This window comes from Danio aesculapii, chromosome 5 (genome assembly GCF_903798145.1).
Source record: "Danio aesculapii chromosome 5, fDanAes4.1, whole genome shotgun sequence".
NCBI classification, from domain to species: domain Eukaryota; kingdom Metazoa; phylum Chordata; class Actinopteri; order Cypriniformes; family Danionidae; genus Danio; species Danio aesculapii.
In genome coordinates, this window is record NC_079439.1 from 12,669,173 (window position 1) to 12,695,105 (window position 25,933).

The 25,933-nt window shown below is 35.5% G+C and overlaps 1 protein-coding gene across 2 annotated transcripts in view; it reads right to left on the minus strand.

Moving 5' to 3' along the window:
* nos1 (nitric oxide synthase 1 (neuronal)) overlaps positions 1-25,933 on the minus strand; it is a 141,801-nt gene that overhangs the window by 109,436 nt on the left and 6,432 nt on the right. For both annotated transcript variants that reach the window (XM_056457385.1, XM_056457386.1), the window contains exon 3: positions 15,235-15,361. In XM_056457385.1, coding sequence (XP_056313360.1) covers positions 15,235-15,361 — 127 coding nt within the window. The remainder of the gene's footprint in view (positions 1-15,234; positions 15,362-25,933) is intronic.

Below are 25,933 nucleotides of genomic sequence, written 5' to 3' on the forward strand. Positions count from 1 at the left end.
AAGGAAACTTCAGCTGAAAAGGCTCTTTTTTTTTTGTGTTCATGACAGTGTCGCCCTGAGCAACGACTGACACAACCACGTGTATGAGCGGGGTGGAATAATCGGCAACATCATCGACACTTCGAGACCACTTACCCACAGTGGAGCGCTTCAGAAACAAGCACTCCATACACTCACGCAGATTCACAGCCCACCTTCATTGCTGCACCTCTTTATTCAACTTCACGCTCTACAACAGGCACTGTGGGGGGTGGGGGCGCTTTGTCTACGTCTCTTCCTTCTCACCTTCTCACCTTCGCTTTATTTCTTGGATTCTGTTTTAGTCTTACCTGATTTCTGGAACCGCTCTTCCCCGGACTCGAACCCGGTCATCATCGTCGTGGTCAGCTCCTCTCTGCGTCTCGAGTCCGCCGACGCACAGGACGAGCTAACCGGACAAACTGGTTGCAGCGGGAAAGCCCTCCACACGAAGGCATGCGATCAGCCGGTGAGCGCTAAAAGGAACGGCGTCATACCACCCTGCAGCGTTCGCTTAAAAAAACTAAATGCAGCCATACGTACCTCCGGCTACATAATTCGCGGTCTCCGGAAACGTCCTCGGGACTACGTTTTCAGAATGAGCCTGGGTTGGTAGACTAACACACCTATAAAATGCAGGGCTTTTTACTTTTATCCGTAAACTTGTATCGGAGCTGCAGCAATGGGTCAGAACAACCACATTCGTAAAAATGAGTGCCATATAGCTGCAGTGAGGAGATTGTAAATAAAAAGGATGTAAGTTTGTCGCCAGAGTGGCTTTTTGGTTTCTTTTCTTGTGCATGCCAGCCATAAGCACCTCATCTGAAAGATTTTTAGCACACAGTGGTAATGTAGTCATCTAACTTCACTATTTGTAATGTTGCAATATGTATTTGAATAATGATGGTTTGTTCCTTTACTTGAAAGCTCAGATTTGATTATCATAAATATCATAAATTATGGTGTTTACAGAGTTTTAGGTTTACTGTATCATTATTATTCACACCTTAAAATTTGCTTTGACTGTTCAGCATTTACGCTTTACCATTGCACACACTTTGTTACATTTTATTCATCAAGTTTAAGAGTCTCTTTAACACTTATGTTTATTTCATTACTGAGATGAGATATTTTGTTTAAATATTTTTATTTTTGACTATTAAAACTCTTTGCCTTGTAATGTTGGTAAATTAAAATAAAGTGGTTAAAAAATCCTAATATTCCTATATTTATTGTTAAAAAATATTCAAAATGATAATATCAATTGATATGAAGCATGATATCATGATCATTTTTTTTGCAATATCGCCCAACCCTAATTTAGCATCTTACAAAACATTCAATCACAAATATCTGAAATGGTGGACAGCTGTATTGGCATTAGCTTTGAGAAGAGCTATCGTTTCTAACAAGATAATATATGAGTGCCTATAAAAATGCAGATGGCAAAATTAAATAGCTTATTTTTCCATGCAGCGCTTCAAAGAGAGCAACATCATTGTTTAATGACGGTAGCAGCTCATCTGTCTGACTGCTTCACACCACTTCTACTGGGCGAGTGAGCCTTATTAGAGCTGAAATTATGCAGGGCTCTGCTGTTAGCCTTGGAAAACTCAGCACATTTCTAAAAAACCTCAACCCCATCAGGCTGACTGAAGGTTATTATCATCTCAAAAATTCAAATCATTGCACCTGCGTTGCTTTAGTGGGTTTGCAGTCACTAAAGCAAGGGAACGTGCATTCTGTCTAGTGTCAGCAAGGTCAGCTTTCCAAAGTACAGACACTTCATACAAAAAAAACAAGCTTTTCCATTTACAGCTCGACAGAGAAAATGTAAAACAAGATTAAAATTGTCTAAAGAAAGCTGATAAGAACGCTCACTTATCATCTCAGCAGGAATATTCTGTCACTCAAAAAAAAAAAGCATGTAGAGAATATTCTGGGAATCCATGTGTGTGTGTGTGTGTGTGTGTGTGTGTGTGTGTGTGTGTCGGTGAGAATATGCTAAGAGTCAAAAATGTCAACATACAGTGTCAGCTTATTATAGAGTAGCCAAGGCTTCAAACTGTCAGACTGAAGTGAGGATTGTAAGGTACAAGTGAAAGTGTTGTCGTCCCCTTAGCCTTGCAGATAATGGCATGTCGGGCTGGCCATTTGAGGTCAGAGTGATTGAGAAACACTTCAAGTCACCATCGAATCAAAACTGAATAGTCAGTACTGCAGTATCATCTACAGTTGGAGTCAAAATTATTAGCCCCTATGTGACTTTCTTTTTCAAACATTTCCCAAATGATGTTTAACAGAGCAAGCAATTTTTCACAGTATTTCCTATAATATTTTTTCTTCTGGAGAACGTCTTATTTGTTTTAATTCGGCTAGAATAAAAGCAGTTTTGAACAAATTTTACAACCATTTTAAGGTCAATATTATTAGCCCCCTTAAGCAATATTTGTTTTCGATTGTCTACATCAGTGGTTCTCAAACTGTGGTAGCAGGCTTCCTTTTAGTAGTAGAAGGAATCGCTGAATAATTAAAGTAAAAGAATGAACACACTTTTAACCCTTTGACGCGTACGATAACACCGATATGATCAGTAAATTGACTTTAATAGGCTAAACCTTTTATTTTATTTTTTATTTTCTTATGTTTGTTATGTACTCTATCATTTGAAACTAATTTCCTCTTCATATTTGTAACAGTTGTTGGGGGTGTATCCCGTATTTTTAAATCCCAATGTTAACAGGAATGGTTTAATCCCTTGCTTTTCCGACACACAAAGCCTTCTCTAGTAATCAGATCTAATTTATAATTTAAGTATGTAAATCCAATTCATTTAAAATACAAATTAATGTTTAGATTTCATATATATATGGTGTTATTTTATATATGGTGTTATTTTATATATATACATATATATATATATATATATATGACTTATTGGTATATTTAAAAAAATAAATAAATCAAAAATAGTTTATACATGAATATGATTACATACAGCCTATATTTATGGGGTCCAAAGGACACTTCAGATTGATGAATAGGCTACTTTACATTTAAGTACATCAGTTTTCTTTTTACTTTAAGAACAGTGTCGTTTTTTTATTAACTTATAAAAGCACATTTTCATTTAAACATTGATGTTTTATTTATTTATTTGTTTACCTGTGCAGTGTTAATGTTCAAACTATTTATAATGTTTAAAGTGGCTGACAATAATAAATATTCTAAAGAAGAATTAATCTGCACGAACTGCGCAGAGCTGTAACTGCATGCTTAATTAGGCCTACCATGCTTCAATACCAGTTATTATGGTGGTACTTGGAGAGACCATTTTTTTCTGAGGTGGTACATGACGAAAATACTTTGAGAACCGCTGGTCTACAGAACAAAGCCCTGTTATATAATGACTTGCCTAATCACGCTAGGTAAGCCTTTAAATGTCACTTTAAGCTGAATACAAGTATCTTGAAAAACATCTAGTCAAATATTATTTACTGTAATCATGGCAGAAATAAAAAAAAAATATCAGTAATTAAAAATGAGTTATTAAAACTATTATGTTTAGAAATGTGCTGGACAAAAATCTTCTTTAAAACAGAAATTGGGGCAAAATATACAGGGGATTAATAACACAGGAGGGCTAATAATTCTGACTTTAAGTGTAAATGCATCAATTTTAAAATTGCAAGTGTCCTTGTAAAGTTATCAAAATAAATTCCTTTCCCTCTTGAATAACATCTTTTCTTTAAAGCAGTATCTTTTACTGATATGGATATTTTTGTATGACTTCTACAACTCACCAGCTTCATTTTTGACAGATAAGCTGGCTTCAATTTGAATCTTTATATTATTTTAATTGTTATAATGATTTCATTTATAGTAATAAACGCTATATAGATCTGAGACTAGAGTTTGAATGAATTTGTTATCTTTGAATGACACATTACCATACAGAATGCCTTTTTCTTCATTATCCAGAGCATTATGAGTATTCATTTAACATGTTATTAAATGAAAGACATCAAAAAAGAAAACAATTAGTTTGCTTTTGCTATCTAACATGAAAAAAGGTTAATATATTACATGAAATGTATATTGCCAATTTAAAGTTCATGTTTGCTAATCCAGGCAGTAGCCAGGGGGGATTCGGGTTAGGGCTACATGATTCTGGCTAAAATGAGAATCACGTTTTTTTATTTTGCCTAAAATCATTCATTCATTCATTTTCGGCTTAGTCCCTATATTAATCCGGGGTCGCCACAGCGGAATGAACTGCCAACTTATCCAGCACTTGTTTTACAAGCGGATGCCCTTCCAGCTGCAACCCATCTCTGGGAAATATCCATACACTCTTGCATTCACACACATACACTACGGACAATTTAGCCTACCCTATTCACCTGTACCGCATGTCTTTGGACTGTGGGGGAAACCGGAGCACCTGGAGGAAACCCACGCGAATGCAGGGAGAACATGCAAACTCCACACAGAAACGTCAACTGACCCAGCTGAGGCTCGAACCAGCGACCTTTTTGCTGTGAGGTGACAGCACTACCTACTGCGCACTGTGTCGCGCTTGCTTAAAATCAAGATCACAATATTCTAACGATTCTGTAGATGTAAAGTAAAGATTAATATGAGTAGGCTATTGTAATTTCTCAAACATATGGTAAAATAACAACAATAATAATATTAGGCCTTGGTCTACTGTTGATTAAAATGCGAAATTTTGTATAGACTTGGAATGGTGGACTTGAAAAGACTTTAAATTTGTCCTGGTTGTTAAGTCACAGTAAAGTGATGCATCAGAATGCAGCTATTCATAATTCTAAAGTTGAATTACCGGTATTATGTTTAAGACATACTGTATGTAGGCTTGTGCCGGTATTCGGTAATGCGATAAATCACGGTAATGAATATGCACGATATTGTTATCGCGGGCACTTCAAAATACCGTGAAAAATAGATCCGAATTTATATTCTTAGAACCCGCCTTAGCTTATTTTCCATCAACCGCTTGAAGAAACACTGCGTATATGCTGCGCAGAACTGATGCGCACTCTGATGTAAACAATCCCCACATGTAGAAGCCTTGTGTGCAGGCAGTGCGCGCCGCCGCTGCCACCGCACTATAATCCTCACACGCAGGGGCGGACTCTCCATCTGGCAGACCGGGCACTTTCCCGGTGGGCCGACGTACTTTTTGGGCCGGGCTGATCATCGTCTTATGATTTGATCGGCCTATAAAAGGCTTAGCAGCCTATCGTTTTTTTCTGCCTTATTGATTGACGCTGCTGTGATCTGTGACTCTCTGAAAGTAGATGCTTTTTTTCCCGGACAGACAGACCGGGCCGGTCCATGTGACACTCTGCAGCCCATTGGCTCTTTTCGGTATTGACATTGGGCTGGCCCAATCACAAACTCCTATTTTGGACTCCGTGTGAGCGTGCGTCGTCTGTGTGTATTTGTCAAAATAGTCGAGAGTCAGAGAGAAGAAGCGCAAGGGAGGCGCAGAGAAATCGCGGGAAATACGCCGGCGTTTCATTTAGCGATTCTGAAAAGTTCTCTGTTCATTCTAGTACACGGCTAAAAACGCAAATCACGTGACCACACACTCTCTGCCCACAGCTGCAGCCACTTTCATCTGCTGGGTGATCTCATCTCACTATAATGGTTAAACGTGATATTGAATTCATCTTGTTGTCTCTATCTAACAATTCTTATGTCTTTTGAATCACTTGTTCTCTGTTAACTGTTTTGGCTGAGTGCAAAGATAAGCTAATATATTAATTTATGTAACCACATACACTGATTCTGCACATTGACTGATTGCTTACCTTTATCGTTTAAATTTAATGTACGTTATACTGTTATAATGGCCATTATTGGTTATTAAAACTGATATTCTGCAAAAGAGACAGTGTAAATCAAATATCAAAATGAAACAAATTTGACTTATATTATGTTTTCATTGTTTAGATAGTGAAACAGCAAGCAGGATGAGGTGAAAGGTTAAAATGTAACACTGTTCCCTTTGAAGATTTACCCATGCATTAGCAGGCAGTTTTTGTTATGTTTATTATTGAATATAGGCTGAGTGAATAGTGTATTGAATCAGCTAAATTGACTGTAGTGTATGAGTATTTGTGAATGAGTGTGTATGGGTGATTTCCAATATTGGGTTGTGGCTGGAAAGGCATCTGCTGCATAAAACATGCTGGAATAGTTGGCAGTTCATTCCACGATTGCTGATCGAAGACGGTTTCCCTTTGCACATTCACTTTGATATAATTGCTCAAGTTTACTTTTATATTGTGTATTGTTTTATTTATATTTATTTGTATTTAAATGTTTGAAGTACTTTTAGTTAATTAAAAAGTTATTAAAGTTACTAAGTTGACGAAACTGAAGTTTTTTGTGTTTTTTACCTGTTTCTCTAGTAAAATTACAATATCGTGATAATACCGTATACCGTGATAAAAGCTCAATCAATTAATCGCAGCATGAAAATGTGATACCGGCACATGCCTAACTGTATGCTTGCAATATTTTATTGATAACATTATTAGACCATTTTTTTACTGGTAAAATTAAACATTTGTTATTATTAGATTCCCTCTTGCATTATATAGGCTACAGTAGTTATAGTCACACTGCAAAACATTTATTACACCTATACAACACTTTGTGTTTGCTATGAAAGAAAAAACATCAAATGCTTGTCACAATCATAACTGTAAAATGTGATAGGATCTTTTAAATAAGGGGTGCGCCGGTTTCACTCTCACTGCAGAGTGCGCTCATGTCATGGCATCCTCACTTTGAGAAGACAAACTGAACAGTATTTACAACTTTATAACCTGTTATCCACAGCCTATGCAGGATCTGTTCAGAACACATCAGTGGCGGGCACACGCATGTCTCTTGGTAGTAAACATGCAGTGTGTCAGCTCATGTGTGATATGATACCTTATAAATACAGTATGTGACACTTTTAACACCATTTGGAGGTGTCCATGCTGCTGAGCAACGAATATTAAACTTTTTTTAACACCTTTAAGCTTCTCTCCGGACCATGAAAATATAATTAGCTGAATCGTGGAAAAGCTAGATTAAGATCGTGTGTAGGGTTGAATTGAGATCTCAATTTCTTTTTTTCAATTAATCATGCAGCTCTAGTTCGAGTGGTTCGAAAGACCCACCCCCCCACTGACAAAGTCCAGAATTTGGCCCCTATATGAGCTTATTTGTCCCATTGTTGACAATATGCCATCGTGAATTGTGAAAAAAACAGATAGAAGGCGGCTTTAATTTTTTAATTATTCAAATGGACAAATTCTGACTGAGGAAATGAGCTGGCCAGTTTGTCATTTGTCTGTAGGCTACAGTTCTTTATTTAAAACAAGTTTGAACAGTTTGAATAATACGCTGGCAACGGGACTGTAGTCATACACCGTTTAAAAAAAAAAAAAAAAAAAAAAAGTAGGATTTTTGAGCAGCCATGCGTTTTTTTTTTTTTTGGCTGCTGGGTAATTTGTCTATTTGTCTTAAGACTCTCATAAGAAATGCATTTTAGCACAATGTGTATAAAGATACAAATTATCCATATTGTATGAAATGAATCATATTCAGCTTCAGTTAGTGAAAGTGAGAGACATTGAGACATTTTTAGATTCTGCTTGAAAATGTCTTTGGGGCTGCAGGATAAATGAATCATACAAACTGTGAACAATACAATTATAGTAAAAAAAGAGTTTTTTCCCATTTCATTCTAGGTTCAATTGCTGTGGTTATAAATGAGCTTTTAAAACCATTTCTGAAGAATTTTTGCACTTATCTAAGCCACATCCCCACCATGTATGCATCAAATTCATTCAATAAGTAATTATCAGTAATTTATTCAACACCACCCCAAAGAGTCATACGTCTGTTGTTAGTTTAACATGTATATTGTGAAATTTGACACATACCTGTATTTTTTTGTAGCGAGGCAACAAACACATGTAGAGAGCTGAATATAAGTGTTTATATGCATGTCATATCTCTCAGCTTATCGTTATTCTGCGAAAGATAACTTTTATTATACAATAAACTTTATATTACACAATAAACCTTATTGCTGCATAAACTGATCTGCTTATCTGTTTAACTCCTCTATGTTGCTATTGTACAGACAGCTTTAATATTTTTATACTCTGTACTTTTTTTTCTACAGCTACATACTCTATATCTAAAGTTTTTAAAGATGTTATATTTGTTTTTGTCTATTGCATAACTTCTATTGCTCCATGATTTAGATTCTTATTGTTATTTTTTTTATTGTTGATATTATTTTTAAGGTCACGGGTGGTTGTGTAAGCATTTCACTGCATATTATATTGTGTATGACTGTGAATGTGACAAATAAAATTAGATTTATGCAAAATATAGCAAGTTAAAGTTGATATACACTCACCGGCCAGTTTATTAGGTACACTTCACTAGTACAGGGTTGGACCCCCTTTTGTCTTCAGAACTGCCTTAATCCTTCATAGATTATGACATAGATTCCACAAGGTACTGGAAATATTTCTCAGAGATGGTTCATACTGAGATGATAGCATCACACTGTTGCTGCAGATTTGTCGGCTGCACATCTATGATGTGAATCTCTCGTTACACCACATCCAAAAGGTGCTCAATTGGATTGAGTCCTGGTGACTATGGAGGCCATTTGAGTATAGTGAACTCATTGTCATGTTCAAGAAACCAGTCTGAGATGATTCGAGCTTTATGACATGGCGCATTATCCTGCTGGAAGTAGCCATCAGAAGATGGGTACACTGTGGTCATAAAGGGATGGACATGGTCAGCAACAATCCTAAATTGGTATTTATGGGCCCAAAGTGTGCCAAGAAAATATCCCCGACACCATTACACCACCACCACAGCCAGCCTGAACCGCTGATAAAATCCATGTTTTCATGTTGTTGACGTCAAATTCTGACCCTCTATTGTCTAATTTTGTAGCCTCAGTTTCCTGTTTTTTGCTGTGGTAGCCCAAAAGTCTCAAGGTTGGAAGTGTTGTGAGTTCTGAGATTCTCTTCTGCATACCTTGGTTGTATCGAGTGGTTATCTGAGTTACCGTTGCCTTTCTATCAGCTCGAACCAGTCTGGCCATTCTCCTCTGACCTCTGGCATCCACAAGACATTTGCGCCCACAGAACTGCCGCTCACTGGATATTTTCTCTTTTTCTGACCATTCTCTGTTAACCCTTGAAATGGTTGTGCATGAAAATCCCAGTAGATCAGTAGTTTCTGAAATATTCAGTACAGCCTGTTGGGCACCAACAACCATGCCACAATCAAAGTCACTTCAATCACCTTTCTTCCCTATTCTGATGCTCGGTTTAAACTCCAATAGATCGTCTTGACCATGTCTACATCTTTAAATGCATAGAGTTGCTGCCATGTGATTGGCTGATTAGAAATTTCCGTTAACGAGCAGTTGGACAGGTGCACCTAATGAAGTGGCTGGTAAATGTAAGTTCCTTCTGTTTTCTTATATCTTAAAACTGCAAAATACAACTCTAAATACATGCCTGTCACCCCTTTTGTTGAGTATAATTAAAATTTTGCCTATGTTTCAGAGCTGATTAATATTCACGACCATTCCAAATATGGTCAAAAGGAACTTTTCATTCTACAGTAGGTGTAATTCCTGTGGTTATAAATGAGCATTTAAAACCCATTTCTGAAGAACTTTGCACTTACCTAAGCCACATCCCTACAATGTACTGTACTGCATGTATCAGAGAACACATTAACATACTGAATCAATGCACTCCACCTTTAATAATGCTGGTTTGCTCTATATACATTATATACATATATTATAAAAGCAACTCTGATTGTTGGATAACAACTGACTTTGTTTTTCTTACTTGGATGTCATCTGATTGGCCGTGATAGTGTAGCAGCCATTCACTTATTGCACACAGACAAATTGCGTATTGCTGTAAACACTTTGCCTGGTAAGAACATGCTGCAATGTTCATATATCATCTCAACTGTCTCTGCGTCTTTCTGTCATGCTAATAGTGTCAGACATCGTGCACAACAATCACAAGCTACCTTGCTCGCATGCGCTTGTGTTTCTATTTCTCTTGTACTCTCTCACACCCCCACCTCCCCGTCTTACTCACTGACGATTAATCATCCACCAGACACTGTATTACACCAAGCAGAGAGAGAGAAAGAGAGAACAACTCCGTCTTGGACCACACAGCTGCATCCATTCATTCCTCCGCTTTCTTGGATCGCCTCCATCCATCCGGTTTCTTTCAGAGGGATAATGCGTCACAAGAGGCCAGATGAGAGAGAGTCATGTGCTGATGTGAAATGTAAGCACTGCTACCCCCACAACCAGGACTATGGAAACACATGCTACACCAGCACTGTGCTGGCAGGTACAGACAAAACCATGTGACAGGTGCTAGAGACGCTACAGTATTTGCAAGAAAGACCCTACTTCAAGTATTGAACTTATGCAATTCACGCAACCTGAACTGCTCGACATGCTGACTCAATTCAACAGTAAACATTCAATATATTGTTTTTAAAATATACATTTGAAGTCTGAAATGTTTTCATGATGAGTCTTTTCCTCTTTTTATTAAAATAACTGCATAAATAAGAACAATATGGCTTCTAAAATTAAGTTTTTCCAGTGACGCCATAGAGAATGAGACTACTATGCTAATAATTGCGTATGTTTTTCATATTTCTACGCACATTTGAACTTCTCACAAAAAACTTCCGACTAATTCACAACACATGAACGCACATCAGTTTGCTCTTAAACTTGTTCTTCTGTCAGCGAATCTGGAGTGTTCTAAATGAGCAGTGGTGGAAAGAGTGCTGAAAAATCATACTTGGGTAAAAGTACTATTACTTGCCCCAAAAATTCAATGCAAGTAGAGTAAAAGTATCTGTTGTAAAAATTACTCAAAGTATGAGTAAAAAGTAGACCTTTCTAAAATACTCAAGAGTAGTGAGTAGTGAGTATTACGCTGTAAAAAGCTGATGCACTTACAGTACATGTAATTTGTGGATGTGTGTAACTGTAACATTCTGTAGTGTATTTAGTTATTGCCCAGCAGGCACACAATGTCATAAAACATTAATATTAGGTTAGATTTAGGTTGTGATGTCAGGTGACCAAAATTCAATGTCTAGCCAGCGTCTTCGGACAAATGACATTGATATTTGGTTGATTTTTTGTTGTGTTAGAAAGTTACCAAAATCCAAAGTCGAGCCAACATCTTAAGCCAACGTCATATTGACGTCAAATACTGACATTTGTTCGACAGGTATGGCAACCAAAATCCAACATCTGATAGATGTCATTGTGGTAACGTCCACACAACGTCAAGCTGTAACATCATTATAAGACATTGATATTTGGTTAATTTTAGGTTGGATAATGACGTCTGACATCAACTCGATTTTTATTTCCAAACAAAATGCAACGTCCCCATGACGTTGGGGTACAACATCAATCTGACGTCATGTTGACGCCTTGTGCTTGCTGGATATTTAAGGCCATTTCGGTTATCATGCAATAAACATCTTTCATTCTCATCAGTGACATGCATCTAAACAGTCTCTGGGTCATTGCGTGTGATGGTTTTGGACATCTTCTTACACAATTTTAATGCTTCCAAACAGTTTGCTGCATTTATAAATTGCCCATGTCTTGAGGTTGTTCAGTATGATGCGATTTGCCTTCTATGTGCGATTTGATTGGACAGGAATCACAGGACTGATTTTTCTAATCTCCATAGACAAGAATGAATAAAATAGTGACTGCAGGTTGAAGGAAAGTAGTGGAGTAAAAGTACCAATACAGCATTAAAAATGGCCTCAAGGGAAAGTAAAAGTACACATCTTTAAAACTACTTAGTAAATTACAATTTCTAAGAAAAACTACTCAATTACAGTAGTTTGAGTATTTGTAATTAGTAACTTTACGCCACTGATAATGAGTGTTAGTGCACGAGGTTAGTCATTTGCATAACACAAGCGGAGGGAAAAAAATGATAAGAAGACAAATGATGAAACAAAAGAAATTGAACAGTAATGAAGGTATTGATGTTGAATGTTGAATGTTGAACATGCTTTCAGTTCTAAAAGTGTGAGGTGAAACAGTACATTGTTATTCACTTTAAAAAAAGACTCTTCAAAATAGCAGAGCACCGCATGTTTTATGATGCCAGGCAACCACTGTAACAATGCTCTCGATGCTCAGATGATTTTTTTTCATATTTCATTTTGACTAATAATGATTAATTAGTGAAAATGTTTAGTGAATGAGACCCAATGTGCTTAAAAAATTTAAGAGATCTGTTCTTACAAAAGAAATGCCATTTTCTTCGTGTGAAAAACATTTCAATAATCCAATGAACATCCAACAACAAAATATACAGACAGTTGAATTCAGAATTTTCAGCCCCCCTTTGAATTTTTTTTCTTTTTTAAATATTTCTCAAATGATAATTAACAGAGCAAGGAAATTTTCACAGTATGTCTGATAATATTTTTTCTTCTAGAGAAAGTCCTATTTGTTTTATTTCGCCTAGAACAAAAGCAGTTTTACATTTTTTAAAATCCACTTTAAGGACTAAATTATTAGCCCCTTTAAGCTATATTTTTCTTCGATAGTCTACAGAACAAACCGTTATAACTTGCCTAATTACCCTAACCTGCCTAGTTAACCTAATTAACCTAGTTAAGCCTTTAAATGTCACGTTAAGCTGTATAGAAGTGTCTTGAAAAATATCTAGTAAATGTATCTAGTATCTAGTTGAGTTAATTTTTATTGAAAATGTAATGCGAGTTTTAATTTAATGAATTAAACTTCTTTTCGTTTAATTAATTGCTTTTAAAATGTAAATAGCTGAATTAAAATTAAAGTCCCAGTGAATCACAAAGTCAATGGGAGAATGTGTTCGTTATTTTGCAAGCATTGAAGAAAAAGAAAAGGGGATTATAGTCTCAATGGACAGTGATTTTACTTAAGACAAATAATACAAAAGTAGCAAACACATTGCTTTGAACTTTCATTAATCTGTATACAGTATACGGCATGTAGAGAGCTCTGGGGTAAGGAAGTTCTCAGATAACATCCTAAAACATTATTATTTTTTAATGTGTTATTTAAAGGTAAATTAAGGTGTAAAGTTATACAGTGTATGCTTTGCGTTGAAAGGAAAAAAAAAACAAGTTCTGAAAAAGAGATCCTCAGCCAGGTAATAAAAACTAAAGCAAAAGTAATTCAAAAGTAATGTAATGCATTATTTACCATAAAAAGTAACTAAGTAACACAACTAGTTACTTTTTGTGGAGTAACTCAATGTTGTAATGCGTTACTTTCAAAAGTAACTTTAGAAGGAAAACATACTTAAAGTTTCTTTACACATTCTACAGACTTCAGAGTGTGTGCGTTTATAGGTTATTGAGTGCTGGTTTGCAGCATATTTATTAATAGGATGTTCATATCACCAAAAATAACCATCAGATGCACAAACACTTTGCAAAATTGCAAAGAAAAAGCAGAAAAACGTAACTTGCTTTGATGCTCAATCATTTTGTGGAAAGCGATTCTTTGGTGAGTAGAAAATCTCAAATATTTTGTAAGGTTCTATATGTCTCTACAATATTTTTGATTAATAATTGAGTAATACTTTTCGTAAAAAAATAATAATTTAAAAAGCTTATTTAAGTACTATACACGTGGCTTAACATTTACATTACCTGACAAAAGCCTTGAAAAATCCATGTTTTAGGAACAACAAATAATAACTTGATAACTTTTGTATAAAATAATAATAATAACTTTTGTGTATATATATATATATATATATATATATATATATATATATATATATATATATATATATATATATATATATATATATATATATATATATATATATATATATATATATAACAAAAAGGCAAAGGCCTCTAGATTACGCTTATTTTACCAAAATAAAATGTGATCATGCCTTGATTTTTAATTATTTAATTAGCACAGTAAGGTCTGACTTTGCTTAAAAAGTGACAAAAGTCTTGTCACTTAACAGAGATAATGTACAGTATTAAATATAAGTCATGGTGCAGTGGAAAAAGAATTAATATTGTGTATGACTCCCATGAGCTTGGAGGACTGCATCCATACATCTCTGCAATGACTCAAATAACTTATTAATAAAGTCATTGCAGGACTCCCAGAGTTCATCAAGATTCTTTGTATTCATCTTTAATGCCTCCTCAGCCCAGACATGCTCAATAATGTTCATTACTGGTGACTGGGATGGCCAATTGTCGAGCACCTAGAACTTCTTTGCTTTCAGGAACTTTGATGTGGAGGCTGAAGTATGAGAAGGAGCGCTATCCTGCTGAAGAATTTGCCTTCTCCTGTGGTTTGTAATGCAATGGGCAGCACAAATGTCTTGATACCTCAGGCTGTTGATGTTGCCATCTACTCTTACTGTAACCCCAAACCATGACTTTTCCTTCACCAAACTTGACTGATTTCTATGAGAATATTGTGTCCATACGGGTTCCAACAGGTCTTCTGCAGTATTTGTGATGATTAGGATACAATTCAACAGATGATTCATTGGAAAAAATCTATCTTCTGTAACTTTACCAAATGATCAACTAGATGTCAATGTATTATTTTTTGCACTTACAACTGGGATTGACAACAAGACTTTTGTCAGGTAGTGTATAATAGTCAAGTTTTTGGTTTGGTTTCTAAATAGCTCTTGCATTGCAGTTTAAAGTTTTAAACCATACAGTCAGTTGCTTTGTTTATTATGGTCGTTTTCTCTTTTTTTATTATTAGTAGTAGCACTGTTTTTCTCTACTGTCTATGTTCCTAAACGACATACTCGTTGAGAACCACTGTTTTAAATTCCCAGTGAATAAATGAGATAATAAAAAGTTATTTTTGTGAAGCTAAATGTCCTGTAATTCTTTTAAAATTATAGCAGAACACTGAGCATCTACCAGATGCCAAGCAAACCAAAGCATATACACAGTAAATACAGCTTCGCTACTTCCAAACCTACAGCTTTAAAACAGAAAAGCAACTAATACAGTAAATTCCTGACTCACTCGCAGACCTTCAAAGCCACGCGTAAAGCCATTTAAACTGTATTTTACCTTGTCACTTTCTGAGTAAGGGTTGTTAAGCACCGTGGGCATGTTGTCCTTTCTCCAGAGGTCATCAAACACTCTGTCGTTATCCGATGCCAGCTGGGCGTTCTGTCCATTTCCCACACCAAGGTCTCTGAAAGTCACAAATAGTTCAGCTCGCAGTTCAAACAGCAGCCAGGAGAAAACAAGTGAAGGAGACACATTCGATTAAAGGGATGGTTCAGCCAAAAATGAAAATTGATTCATTATTTTCTCACCCTCAAGTGTTTTTATGAGTTTCTTTCCTTTGCTGAACACTAAAGAAGATATTTTGAAGAAAGCTGAAAACCTGTAACCATTGACTTCCATAGTAGAAAAAATGGAAGTCAACGGTTACAGGTTTCTAACATTTTTTAATCAAAATATCTTCGTTTGTGTCCAACAGAAGAATGAAACTAGTAATTGAAGGTTAAGTAAATCAGAAAGTACATTTTTGGAAATTCATTATTGCTTTGCACACTTTTAATATTAAACTGAGGGAATTAGTCAAAAGTATTTTCTGTCATATAAATCAACAGCATGGATTAGATGCTCTCCATAGAGCTTAACCTGAAACCATTGACACAAACGAAGATATCTGGATTTATAAAAATGTTAGAAACCTGTAACCATTGACTTCCATAGTATGTTTTTCCTACTATGGAGATCAATAGTTACAGGTTTCTAACATTTTTTTTTAAACAAAATTTCTTCACTTGTGAAGAAATTCATAAAAGTTAAAAATAATTTAGGGGGAGTAAATTGTGAGTGAGTGAATTAGTCAAAAGTATTTTCTGTCAAATAAATCAAGAGCATGATTTAGATGTTGACCATAGCTTAACCTGTAACCATCAGCACAAACGAAGATATCTGGATTAAAAAATTTTTTGAAACCTGTAACCATTGACTTAGTATATTTTTCCTACTGTGAAAATCAACAAAATCCAACAATTAGTAAATCAAAATATCTTCACTAGTGTCCCACAGAAGGTTTTAAAATATTCAAAGGTTGAGTAAATTGTGACAGAATGACATTTTTGGGAATCCATTATTGCTTTGCACACTTTTAATATTAAACACTGAATCAGTCAAAAGTATTTTCTGTCATATAAATCAACAGCATGGATTAGATGCGGTCCATAGAGCTTAACCTGTAACCATTGACAAACTAAGATATCTGGATTTTAAAAAATCTGTAACCACTGATTTTCATAGCATGTTTTTCCTACTATGGAGATCAATAGTTACAGGTTTCTGACATATTTTGGGTGGACTATCCCTTTAAGAATATTGCTTTGCACACTTTTAATATTAAACAGAGAATTAGTCAAAAGTATTTCCTGTCATTTAAATCAACAGCATGACTTAGATGCTGTCCATAGAACTTAACCTGTAACCATTGACATAAATGAAGATATTTGGATTTTAAAATATTACTGTACTTTGGAAGTTACAGATTTCTAACATTTTTTTAAACAAAATTTATTCACTTGTGAAGAAATTCATAAAAGTTAAAAATAATTTAAGGGTGAGTAAATTGTGACAGAATGACATTTTTGGGAATCCATTATTGCTTTGCACACTTTTAATATTAAAATCACTGAATTAGTTAAAAGTATTTTCTGTCATATAAATCAACAGCATGGGTTAGATGCTGTCCATAAAGCTTAACCTGTAACCATTGACATAAACAAAGATATCTGGATTTTAAAAATCTGTAACCACTGATTTTCATAGCATGTTTTTCCTACTATGGAGACCAATGGTTAAAGGTTTCTGACATATTTTTAAACAAAATATCTTCGCTTGTGAAGAAATTCATAAAGGTTTGAAATAATTTAAGGGTTTAGTAAATCGTGACAGAAATGACATTTTTGGGTGGACTATCCCTTTAAGAATATTGCTTTGCACACTTTTAATATTAAACTGAGATAATTACTCAAAAGTATTTCCTGTCATATAAATCAACAGCATGACTTAGATGCTGTCCATAGAACTTAACCTGTAACCATTGACATAAATGAAGATATTTGGATTTTAAAATATTACTGTACTTTGGAAGTTACAGATTTCTAACATTTTTTTTAATCAAAATATCTTTGTTTGAGTTTAACAGAAGAAAGATATTCATTTAGGTTTGAGAGTATTGCTTTGCACACTTTTAATATTAAACTGAGTGAATTTGTCAAAATTATTTTCTGTCATATAAATCAACAGCATGGCTAAGATACGGTCCATAGAGCTTTACCTGATATTCTTTAAAACATTCAAGGGTGCACTTTAGTTAAAGAATACACCAATAAATTAAACCATCATGAAATTCAAATCAATTGTAATTATTATGTAATTATCACACCATCTACATGTAAGATGTAACACCATCTACATGATTGAGCTAGAGCCCAGAAACTCAAACATAAAACTGTGCAACACGTGTACAATTCTCATCTGAAAATGTAAACAAACACATTTTCTCTGGATGATGTTGCATTGCATGACTGGATTTATAGTAACACCTTTATCACAGATGTAAGAAAAGTGGAGAAGCATGATTTGTTTTGGATGAAACACCATCTTTGTTCATGAGTCAAATTAAACCTGTATATACCTGTATCCTGCACTTGATATACCTGTATCCTGCACTTGCTGCTATTGCACTGCTGGTTAGACCGAAACTGCATTTCGTTGCCTTGTACTTGTGCATGTGTAATGACAATAAAGTTGAATCTAATCTAATCTAAAAAAGCATAGAAAAAATATCTGTAGGGCTATATAAAATATGGTTTTCCCCAAAAAAATTGTTTCCATTTTATTTGTTCTAGATTATTCAGTTTTTTTCCTGTTGTAGAATTTTTCTGGATTTTATATTAACGGTTGAAATAAATTTTAGTAATAAAAATTATGTAATGTAATGTAATGTGTATTTATATACATAATTATTATATTATAATTATAATATTAATATGTACCGGTTTATAAGTTACCATAACTCTTTTCATGAAGTCAAAGTAACTTTTTAAAAATTATTATACTTTAATTAATTATACTTAAACTAACTTATTTCATTTAGCAAATATCATTTTAATTATACAGAAATATCATTTGCATGTACAAAATTAATGTACATGTAATGTGTATTTATTTTGCGCATTTATTGTGTATGACCATACTCCCAAAGTGCTTCACACTCATGAGGTGTTCTCTCCACACCACCACCAGTGTGCAGCATCCACTTGGATGATGTGACGGCAGCCACAGAACAATGGCTCCAGTGCGCTCACCACACACCAGCCATAGGTGGAGTGGAGAGACACTGATAGAGCCAATGGGGGATGATGGGGAGGCCATGATTATAAGGGCCGATTGAGGGACATTGGCCAGGACACCGGGGTAACACCGCTACTCTTTACGAAAAGTGCCATGGGATTTTTAATGACCACAGAGAGCAGAACCTCGGTTTAACGTCTCATCCGAAAGACGGCGCCCACTGACAGTATAGTGTCCCCTTCACTTTTACTGAGGCATCAGGACTCACAGACCGCAGGTTGAGCGCCCCCCACTGGCCTCACTAACCACCAGGGCTGACCAGGCTCAGCCCTGTTTAGCTTCAGTGAGTAACTGGTCTTGGGCTGCAGGGTGATATGGCTGTGGCCAAAATTATGTCAAATTAATCGCATTCATGAAACAACAGGCTACAGTTAACAACTAGCCTAGAGCGCCACCTGCTGTTAAAAATTAGGCTAGAGTGTTGTCTACACTTAAAAACTAACATAGCACCATCTGCTGTTATAACTAGAGTCCAATCTGCTGTTAAAAACTTACCTAAAGCGCCATCTACAGTTAAAAACAAACCTAGAGCGCTGCCTCCTGTTTAAAAAAAAAACAGCCTAGAACACCATTTTTTGTTAAAATCTAACCTAGACCACCATCTGCTGTTAAATACTAACATAGAGTGCCATCTGATGTTTAAAAACCAGGCTAGAGCACCAGTAGACAGCCTGTTATAAAACTAGCCTAAAGCACCATTTTCTGTTAAAAACTAACCTAGAGTGCTGTCTACAGTTAAAAACTAACCTAGAGCACTATTTTCTGTTAAAAACTAGCCTACCTGCTGATAAAAATTAGGCTAGAGCACTGTCTACATTTAAAAACAAACATAGCACCATCTGCTGTCATAACTACAGCCAAAGAGCATAGAATCACCAAGAGGCGACACTCTAGTGCGATTTGGGAAACAGCCACTAGAGGGCGCAGCAGCCATTTTGGAATGAAAATTCCAATAGAGCAACAGCATATTATAAGTCTGTAAAATAAACTATTAAAAGTGTTGATGATTGTGATAGTAAGTGTTGCATTGTCGTCTTACAGGTCGCATCTCAGCTTTAATGCGCTTTTTAAATAAATAAATAAAAAACAAAGCAGCTGTTCGCCATCGAAACAGCAATAAAATCCAATGGACAGCCGATCGCTTTCACTCCAAAATGGCGGAATCCGGGGCTGTTGCTGGGCACTGCTTTTGCAATGGAATGTTTAATTGAGTGTCGCCTCTTAGTTATTCTAAGCTCTTTACTAGAGCACAATCTGCTGTTAAAAACTAACCTAGAGTGCTGTCTACAGTTAAAATCTAACCTAGAGCACAATTTTCTGTTAAAAACTAGCCTAGAGCGCCCCCTGCTGCAAAAAATTAGGCTAGAGCGCGGTCTACATTCAAAATCTAACATAGAGTGCCATCTGCTAGTAAAACAAGAGCACAATCTGCTATTAAATAATAACCTAGAGTGCCATCTGCTATTAAAAACTAGCCTAGGGTGCCATTTTCTTAAAAAAAAAAAACCTAGTGTCGTCTGCTGTTAAAAACTAACCTAGGAGCGGCATCTGCTGTTTAAAAACTAGCCTAGAACTCTGTCTACGGTTAAAAACTAGCCTAGACCGCTGTCTACAGTTAAAAACTAACCTAGAGCTCTGTCTACAGATAAAAACTAACCTAAATGTCATCTGCTGTTAAACTAGAGCGCCATCTGCAGTAAAAACTAGCTTAGAGCACCATCTGCAGATAAAAACCTGCCAAGAGCGCTGTCTACAGTTAAAAACTAACCTACAGTGTAATCTGCTGTTAAAACTAGAGCCCAATCTGCTGTTAAAAACTAACCTAGAGCGCCATCTATTGTTAAAAACTATCATAGAGCATGGTCTGCTGTTAAAAACTAACATAGAACTCCATCTGCTGTTAAAAAAATTGCCCAGAGCGTCGTCTGCATTTAAAAACCAAGAGCGCCATCTATAGTTCAAAAATAGAGTGCCATCTACAGAGCACCATCTACAGTTAAAAACTAACCTAAAGCGCCATCTACAGTTAAAAACTAACCTAGACCACCATCTACAGATAAAAACTAACCTTAAGCGCCATCTACAGTTAAAAACTAACCTAGAGCACCATCTACAGATAAAAACTAACCTATAGTGCCATCTACAGATAAAAATTATGCTCAGGATCAATTCAAGAGAGAATAGCGATGCATTTTGAAAATCTCAAAATTGATGCAGAATCGGTTTATCGTGCAATTTTTTACTCTAGACAACAGTCTTAACAAAGTCCATATAATATTTGATTAGGTATACAGAACAGCACTACGTTTGATTCAGATATTCAATAGTCTACAACATTCCATGTAATGCATGAAATTTAGATTTAATGGCTGGGGGATTGAGGGAAATAGTATAAAATATATATATATATTTTTTTTTATCTACTTTGTGTTTAACTACTATAGTACAAACATTGTTGGAGAAACCAATGTCAGGTTCAGACTTCGCAATATGATTTTTGCCAGCTAAGTTAGTGTCTATCTTATGTGATTTTGAATCCTAATTTCTTAACATCTTACATGTTGCTTCCCAGCCAATCATCGCAGTGCATGGCATCATCGAGAAGGCGGAACTAACAATTGAATTCTGTCATTAATGTCTAAGAAGTTATAAATAAGTTAATGTCAGATACTGTAATGGCTTCATATAAACAAATACTTAAAAAATGAACTAACTAAATATGCAAAGCTTTCTGCGTGACCAATGGCAGAATAAAGGGTGTTATGGAAACTCGTCTGAAAATCGTCATTAATTTTACATACTTTACTTTTATGCAGCTGTTTATTAACCACAAGGAATGAAACTACTTATTTTTCCATAATGAGGCCTTCACAGAGTTGAAATTAATTTGTTCTTTATAATTCTGAAGCCGACAAATCATTCACTGAAACTATATCAATACTAGTTTTTATTCATGTAATGAAAGAGTGACGATGATACAGTGATAAATAATTGAGGTAGAAGTAATTAGACCAGGTGGTGTACTGTGAAAACCGGGGTGTGATCACAAAATAACAATATCCACGTCTATATTTATCCATTCTATTATTAATTTTGCTGGAAGCTTCTCACACTACATGCTAGTACTTCCTGTTCACTAAAGCGTAATATGAACATGCAATGCAAGAGTAATCGCAGACTGAATGGAATAAATACCATATGAACAGATTCACTCATTACCATAAAAACATTTACTAAAAAAATTGAATATTTTTCAGGAAATATTGATTTTGTGCCATGAATATTGTGCAATTGTACCTGTATCTCTGCTGGGTCAAATAAATTGAAACAGGGGCAACATGGCTAGTTGTTATATCGTCTCATTATAAATTACACCAGTGCTTTTCAGTTGGTTTGGCCAAGGAATCCATATTATTTAAGGGTAATTTAGATGCGACCCATTTAAAAAAAACAGTGTAAAAATAAGTTGCATGCTGGTAATTTTGCTCCTTATTTTTAATGAAGTGATGTAGAGTACAGTGTGCACAGTTACATTTGCGCATGCAATTGAGTGATTGCAGTACAAAATCTGACAGGAAAGTTAATTTTCCTTATGTGAAAGACATTTTATTTCTTTATAAATAGCAAAATGTTGTGCTTGTTACTTTTGTCATTTAAAAGAAACATGAAGAGCATGATTTACATGAAGAGATGATAAACCTGTTACTTTTTTTGGGAAAGGTGTTGGTTTTTATTGGGTCTTTGTCTATATATAGATGTTTTGTCATTCAATGCTATCTAGATTGCCCAAGAATCCTTTCTCCTTAGGAAGAGATGGATGGATGGATGGAGAGACAGACGGACAGACAGAGCGATAGATAGATAGATAGATAGATAGATAGATAGATAGATAGATAGATAGATAGATAGATAGATAGATAGATAGATAGATAGATAGATAGATAGATAGATAGATAGACAGAGCGATAGACAGAGCGACAGACAGACAGACGGATAGATAGACGGATAGATAGACGGATGGATGGACGGATGGATGGACTGATGGATGGACAGATAGATGGACACAGACAGAGCGAAAGATAGACAGACGGAGAGAGATAGATAGACAGACAGACAGACAGACAGACAGAGCGATAGACAGATAGATGATAGTGCCATGGTTTTGAGTGTGAGTGAACCACTTGCATGCCGCTTCTCAGTGAAATACTTGCATTTTCTCCCAGACCCTTGAGACCTGCACATCACGACTGAAACAGCCTTTAGGAGAATGTGCTTTTTTAATGCACATGAACTGTGTCTGACAGAAGCATCAACAGCTTTCATACACGCATTTCAAAATCAAAGCCGTGCTTCACAAAAAAATGATGACTCATGACCCACTCAAAACAGTTGCGACCCACTTTTGGGTCATGACCCACCAGTTCAGAAACTGTCCATTACTCAATTAAGCCATGTATAGGAAATAAACTTTCTGGTATGTACTGTAGTTTCTTACAGTTGTATACCCTGTGATTTTTTTTCTTTTTCTTTTTAAATATTTCCTAAATTATGTTTAACAGAAGGAGGGAACTTTTAACAGTATTTCCTATAATTTTTTTCTGGAGGAAGTCTTATTTTGTTTAATTTCAGCTAGGATCATTTTTTAAAAAACATTTTAAGGTCAAAATTATTAGCTCCCTTAAGCCATTTTTTTCAGCTGTCTACAGAACAAACCATCAGTACACAATGACTTGCCAACAGTAATTACATTAACTTGCCTAATTAACCTAGTTAAGCCTTTAAATGTCACTTTAAGCTATATAGAAGTGTCTTGAAAAATATCTAGTCAAATATTATTTACTGTCATCATTGCAAAGATAAAATAAATCAGCTATTAGAAATGACTTAATAAAACTATTATGTTTAGAAATGTGTTGGAAAAATCTCCGTTAAACAGAAATTGGAGAAAAAAAATACACAGGGGGGCTAATAATTCTGACTTCAACTGTATATTAATCTATGAGGAATATTCACTGGAACAAACAGCATGATAACTAGAATCAATCTATTCCATTAAAAAAAACTGACTATTGTACAAATGTGCATACATTATGAATTTCAATCATTTATTTCATAACATCCAATTTGCACTTAGTGCTTAAAATAAGCAGGTATATTTTAAATATTTGTATTTAAATAGGTATATTTGGTAAATTGTCAACAGTGAAATAGTAAAACTGCATATCTTTTCAAATTTTCTATTGTTTTAAAGAGGTTTTCTTCAGGTTTTAGCACTTATGTAATGCCATAGTGCTGTAAAGCCATATGTAATGCCGTAAAGTAATTAGTCACGTGGAACCACTTGAAGCTTTTAACAGATCTTTCTAGTTACACGAGAGGTTAATCAAGTTAGTGAATTCTTTTTATTTTCATTAAAGTTCTGAATTTTAGTTCAAACAGGAGAATCCAGCTTATGTTTGATTTTGCACATATAATGACAGACTACGTTTACATGGACACCAGTAATTCGATTTTAATGCAATTAAGACAATCCTCTGATTAAGAATCGACCACATAAACAGAGACTTTTGATTCATTTAATCAGATTAAGGTCATAATCGAACTAAAGAGAAATCGAATTAAGATGTGTGGAGTATGCCGATTTTAGTCACATTATTGAAGTGCAGTTAAGACATGTAAACACCGCAATCAAACTATTGCCGACATGTAGGGCTTTTCGCCGTGTTTTGCGACAGGATAGTCCACACACACACACGACACTCTTTGCGCGTATTGAGTCAGTGTAGACCACAGACACCTGCATCGTGAAATGCGGAGGTTTTTTTTCTTCCATTCAGCATGCGGTATGAACTTCCATTAAAACAACAGCAGTTTATAGTTGCATCCAATATCTTGTTGTCACGGGGAGCATGCCCGAATGAAAGTGAAATTGCCAAACCGCAGTTAAAGTCGACAAATTAATAATGAAACACCCGAAATTACCTGAAACTACAGAGGAAATGCAAATAGTGCAGTGACGCAATTACGTTAATCGAATTATGTGCTATAGCATGTAAAACGCTATCATGAAAGGAACATTAAAAAAGCAACTCATGTAAACGCCTTAATCTTATTATTGTCTTAATTAGATTAAGGCAAATAATTCGATTACTGATGTCCATGTAAACGTACTCAATGTTATTAAATAATGTGGATTTGGTGTTTGGTTATGGATTCGTGGAATGTTATAAATATACTCACTGACCACTTTATCAAATGCACCTGTCTAACTGCTCGTTAACGCAATTTTTTAATACATTTTTAATCACATGGCAGCAACTCAATGCGTTTAGGCATGTAGACATGATCAAGACGATCTGCTGCAGTTCTACTGTTTGTGACAGTCGCCAAATCACGCTAAGTGGGGGGGTAGGGGGTTGGGACAGTCGTGGAAATCACGCAACGTTAGAGGAGGTGGGCATTTCGTTGCAAAAACGCACAATTTTTGTATACCAGCCCATGTCGTTTTCCTCCCACACAATAGTGTTCAAAATCGCCAAATCTGGCAACACTGGTTCCAGCTGATAGGAAGGCAACTGTAACTCAAATAACCACTCGTTACAACCGAGGTCTGCAGAACAGCATCTCTGAACCCACAACACGTCCAACCTAGAGGCAGATGGGCTACAGCAGCAGAAGACCACAGCGGGTGCCACTCCTGTCAGCTAAGAACAGAAAACCGAAGCTACAATTCGCAATTCACCAAAATTGGACAACAGAAGATTGGAAAAACATTGCCTGGTCTGATTTTGTGGAATGGGAGATTCACATCATGTGATGCTATCATGTTATTATGGATCAAAATCTCTGAGGAATATTTCCAGCACCTTGTTGAATCTATGCCACGAAGGATTAAGGCAGTTCTGAAGGCAAAAGAGGGTCCAACTTGGTACTAGTAAGGTGTACCTAATTAAGTGGCCGGTGAGTGTATGTTTTTCATGGTAGAGAATGTGATGAGTGGTATATTAAATGTAGATGCTTCCAGCAAGGCATTAACAGAGTTAAATACCTATATCAGATTTCAATGTCCAGACCATATGACCACACTAATTAAACCCACAACAGGCACCAGATAATGAGATCATCAAGAGGAAATTGCAAACTTGTGGTCTAATTTCTTATTCTGGTTTAATTTATCTTAACTTGATTTGTAATCTATACAATTAACTAAATAAAGGATAAAAACACCACATTCAGGACTTTTGTAAATGTTTTATGTGAAACAAAAAAATCGTTATGTTCATGAATATGATTTAACTTTGGCCGATATAGTTCAAATATATTTTTTTCTGTAAATAAGAACATTTCAGGTGGCACGGTG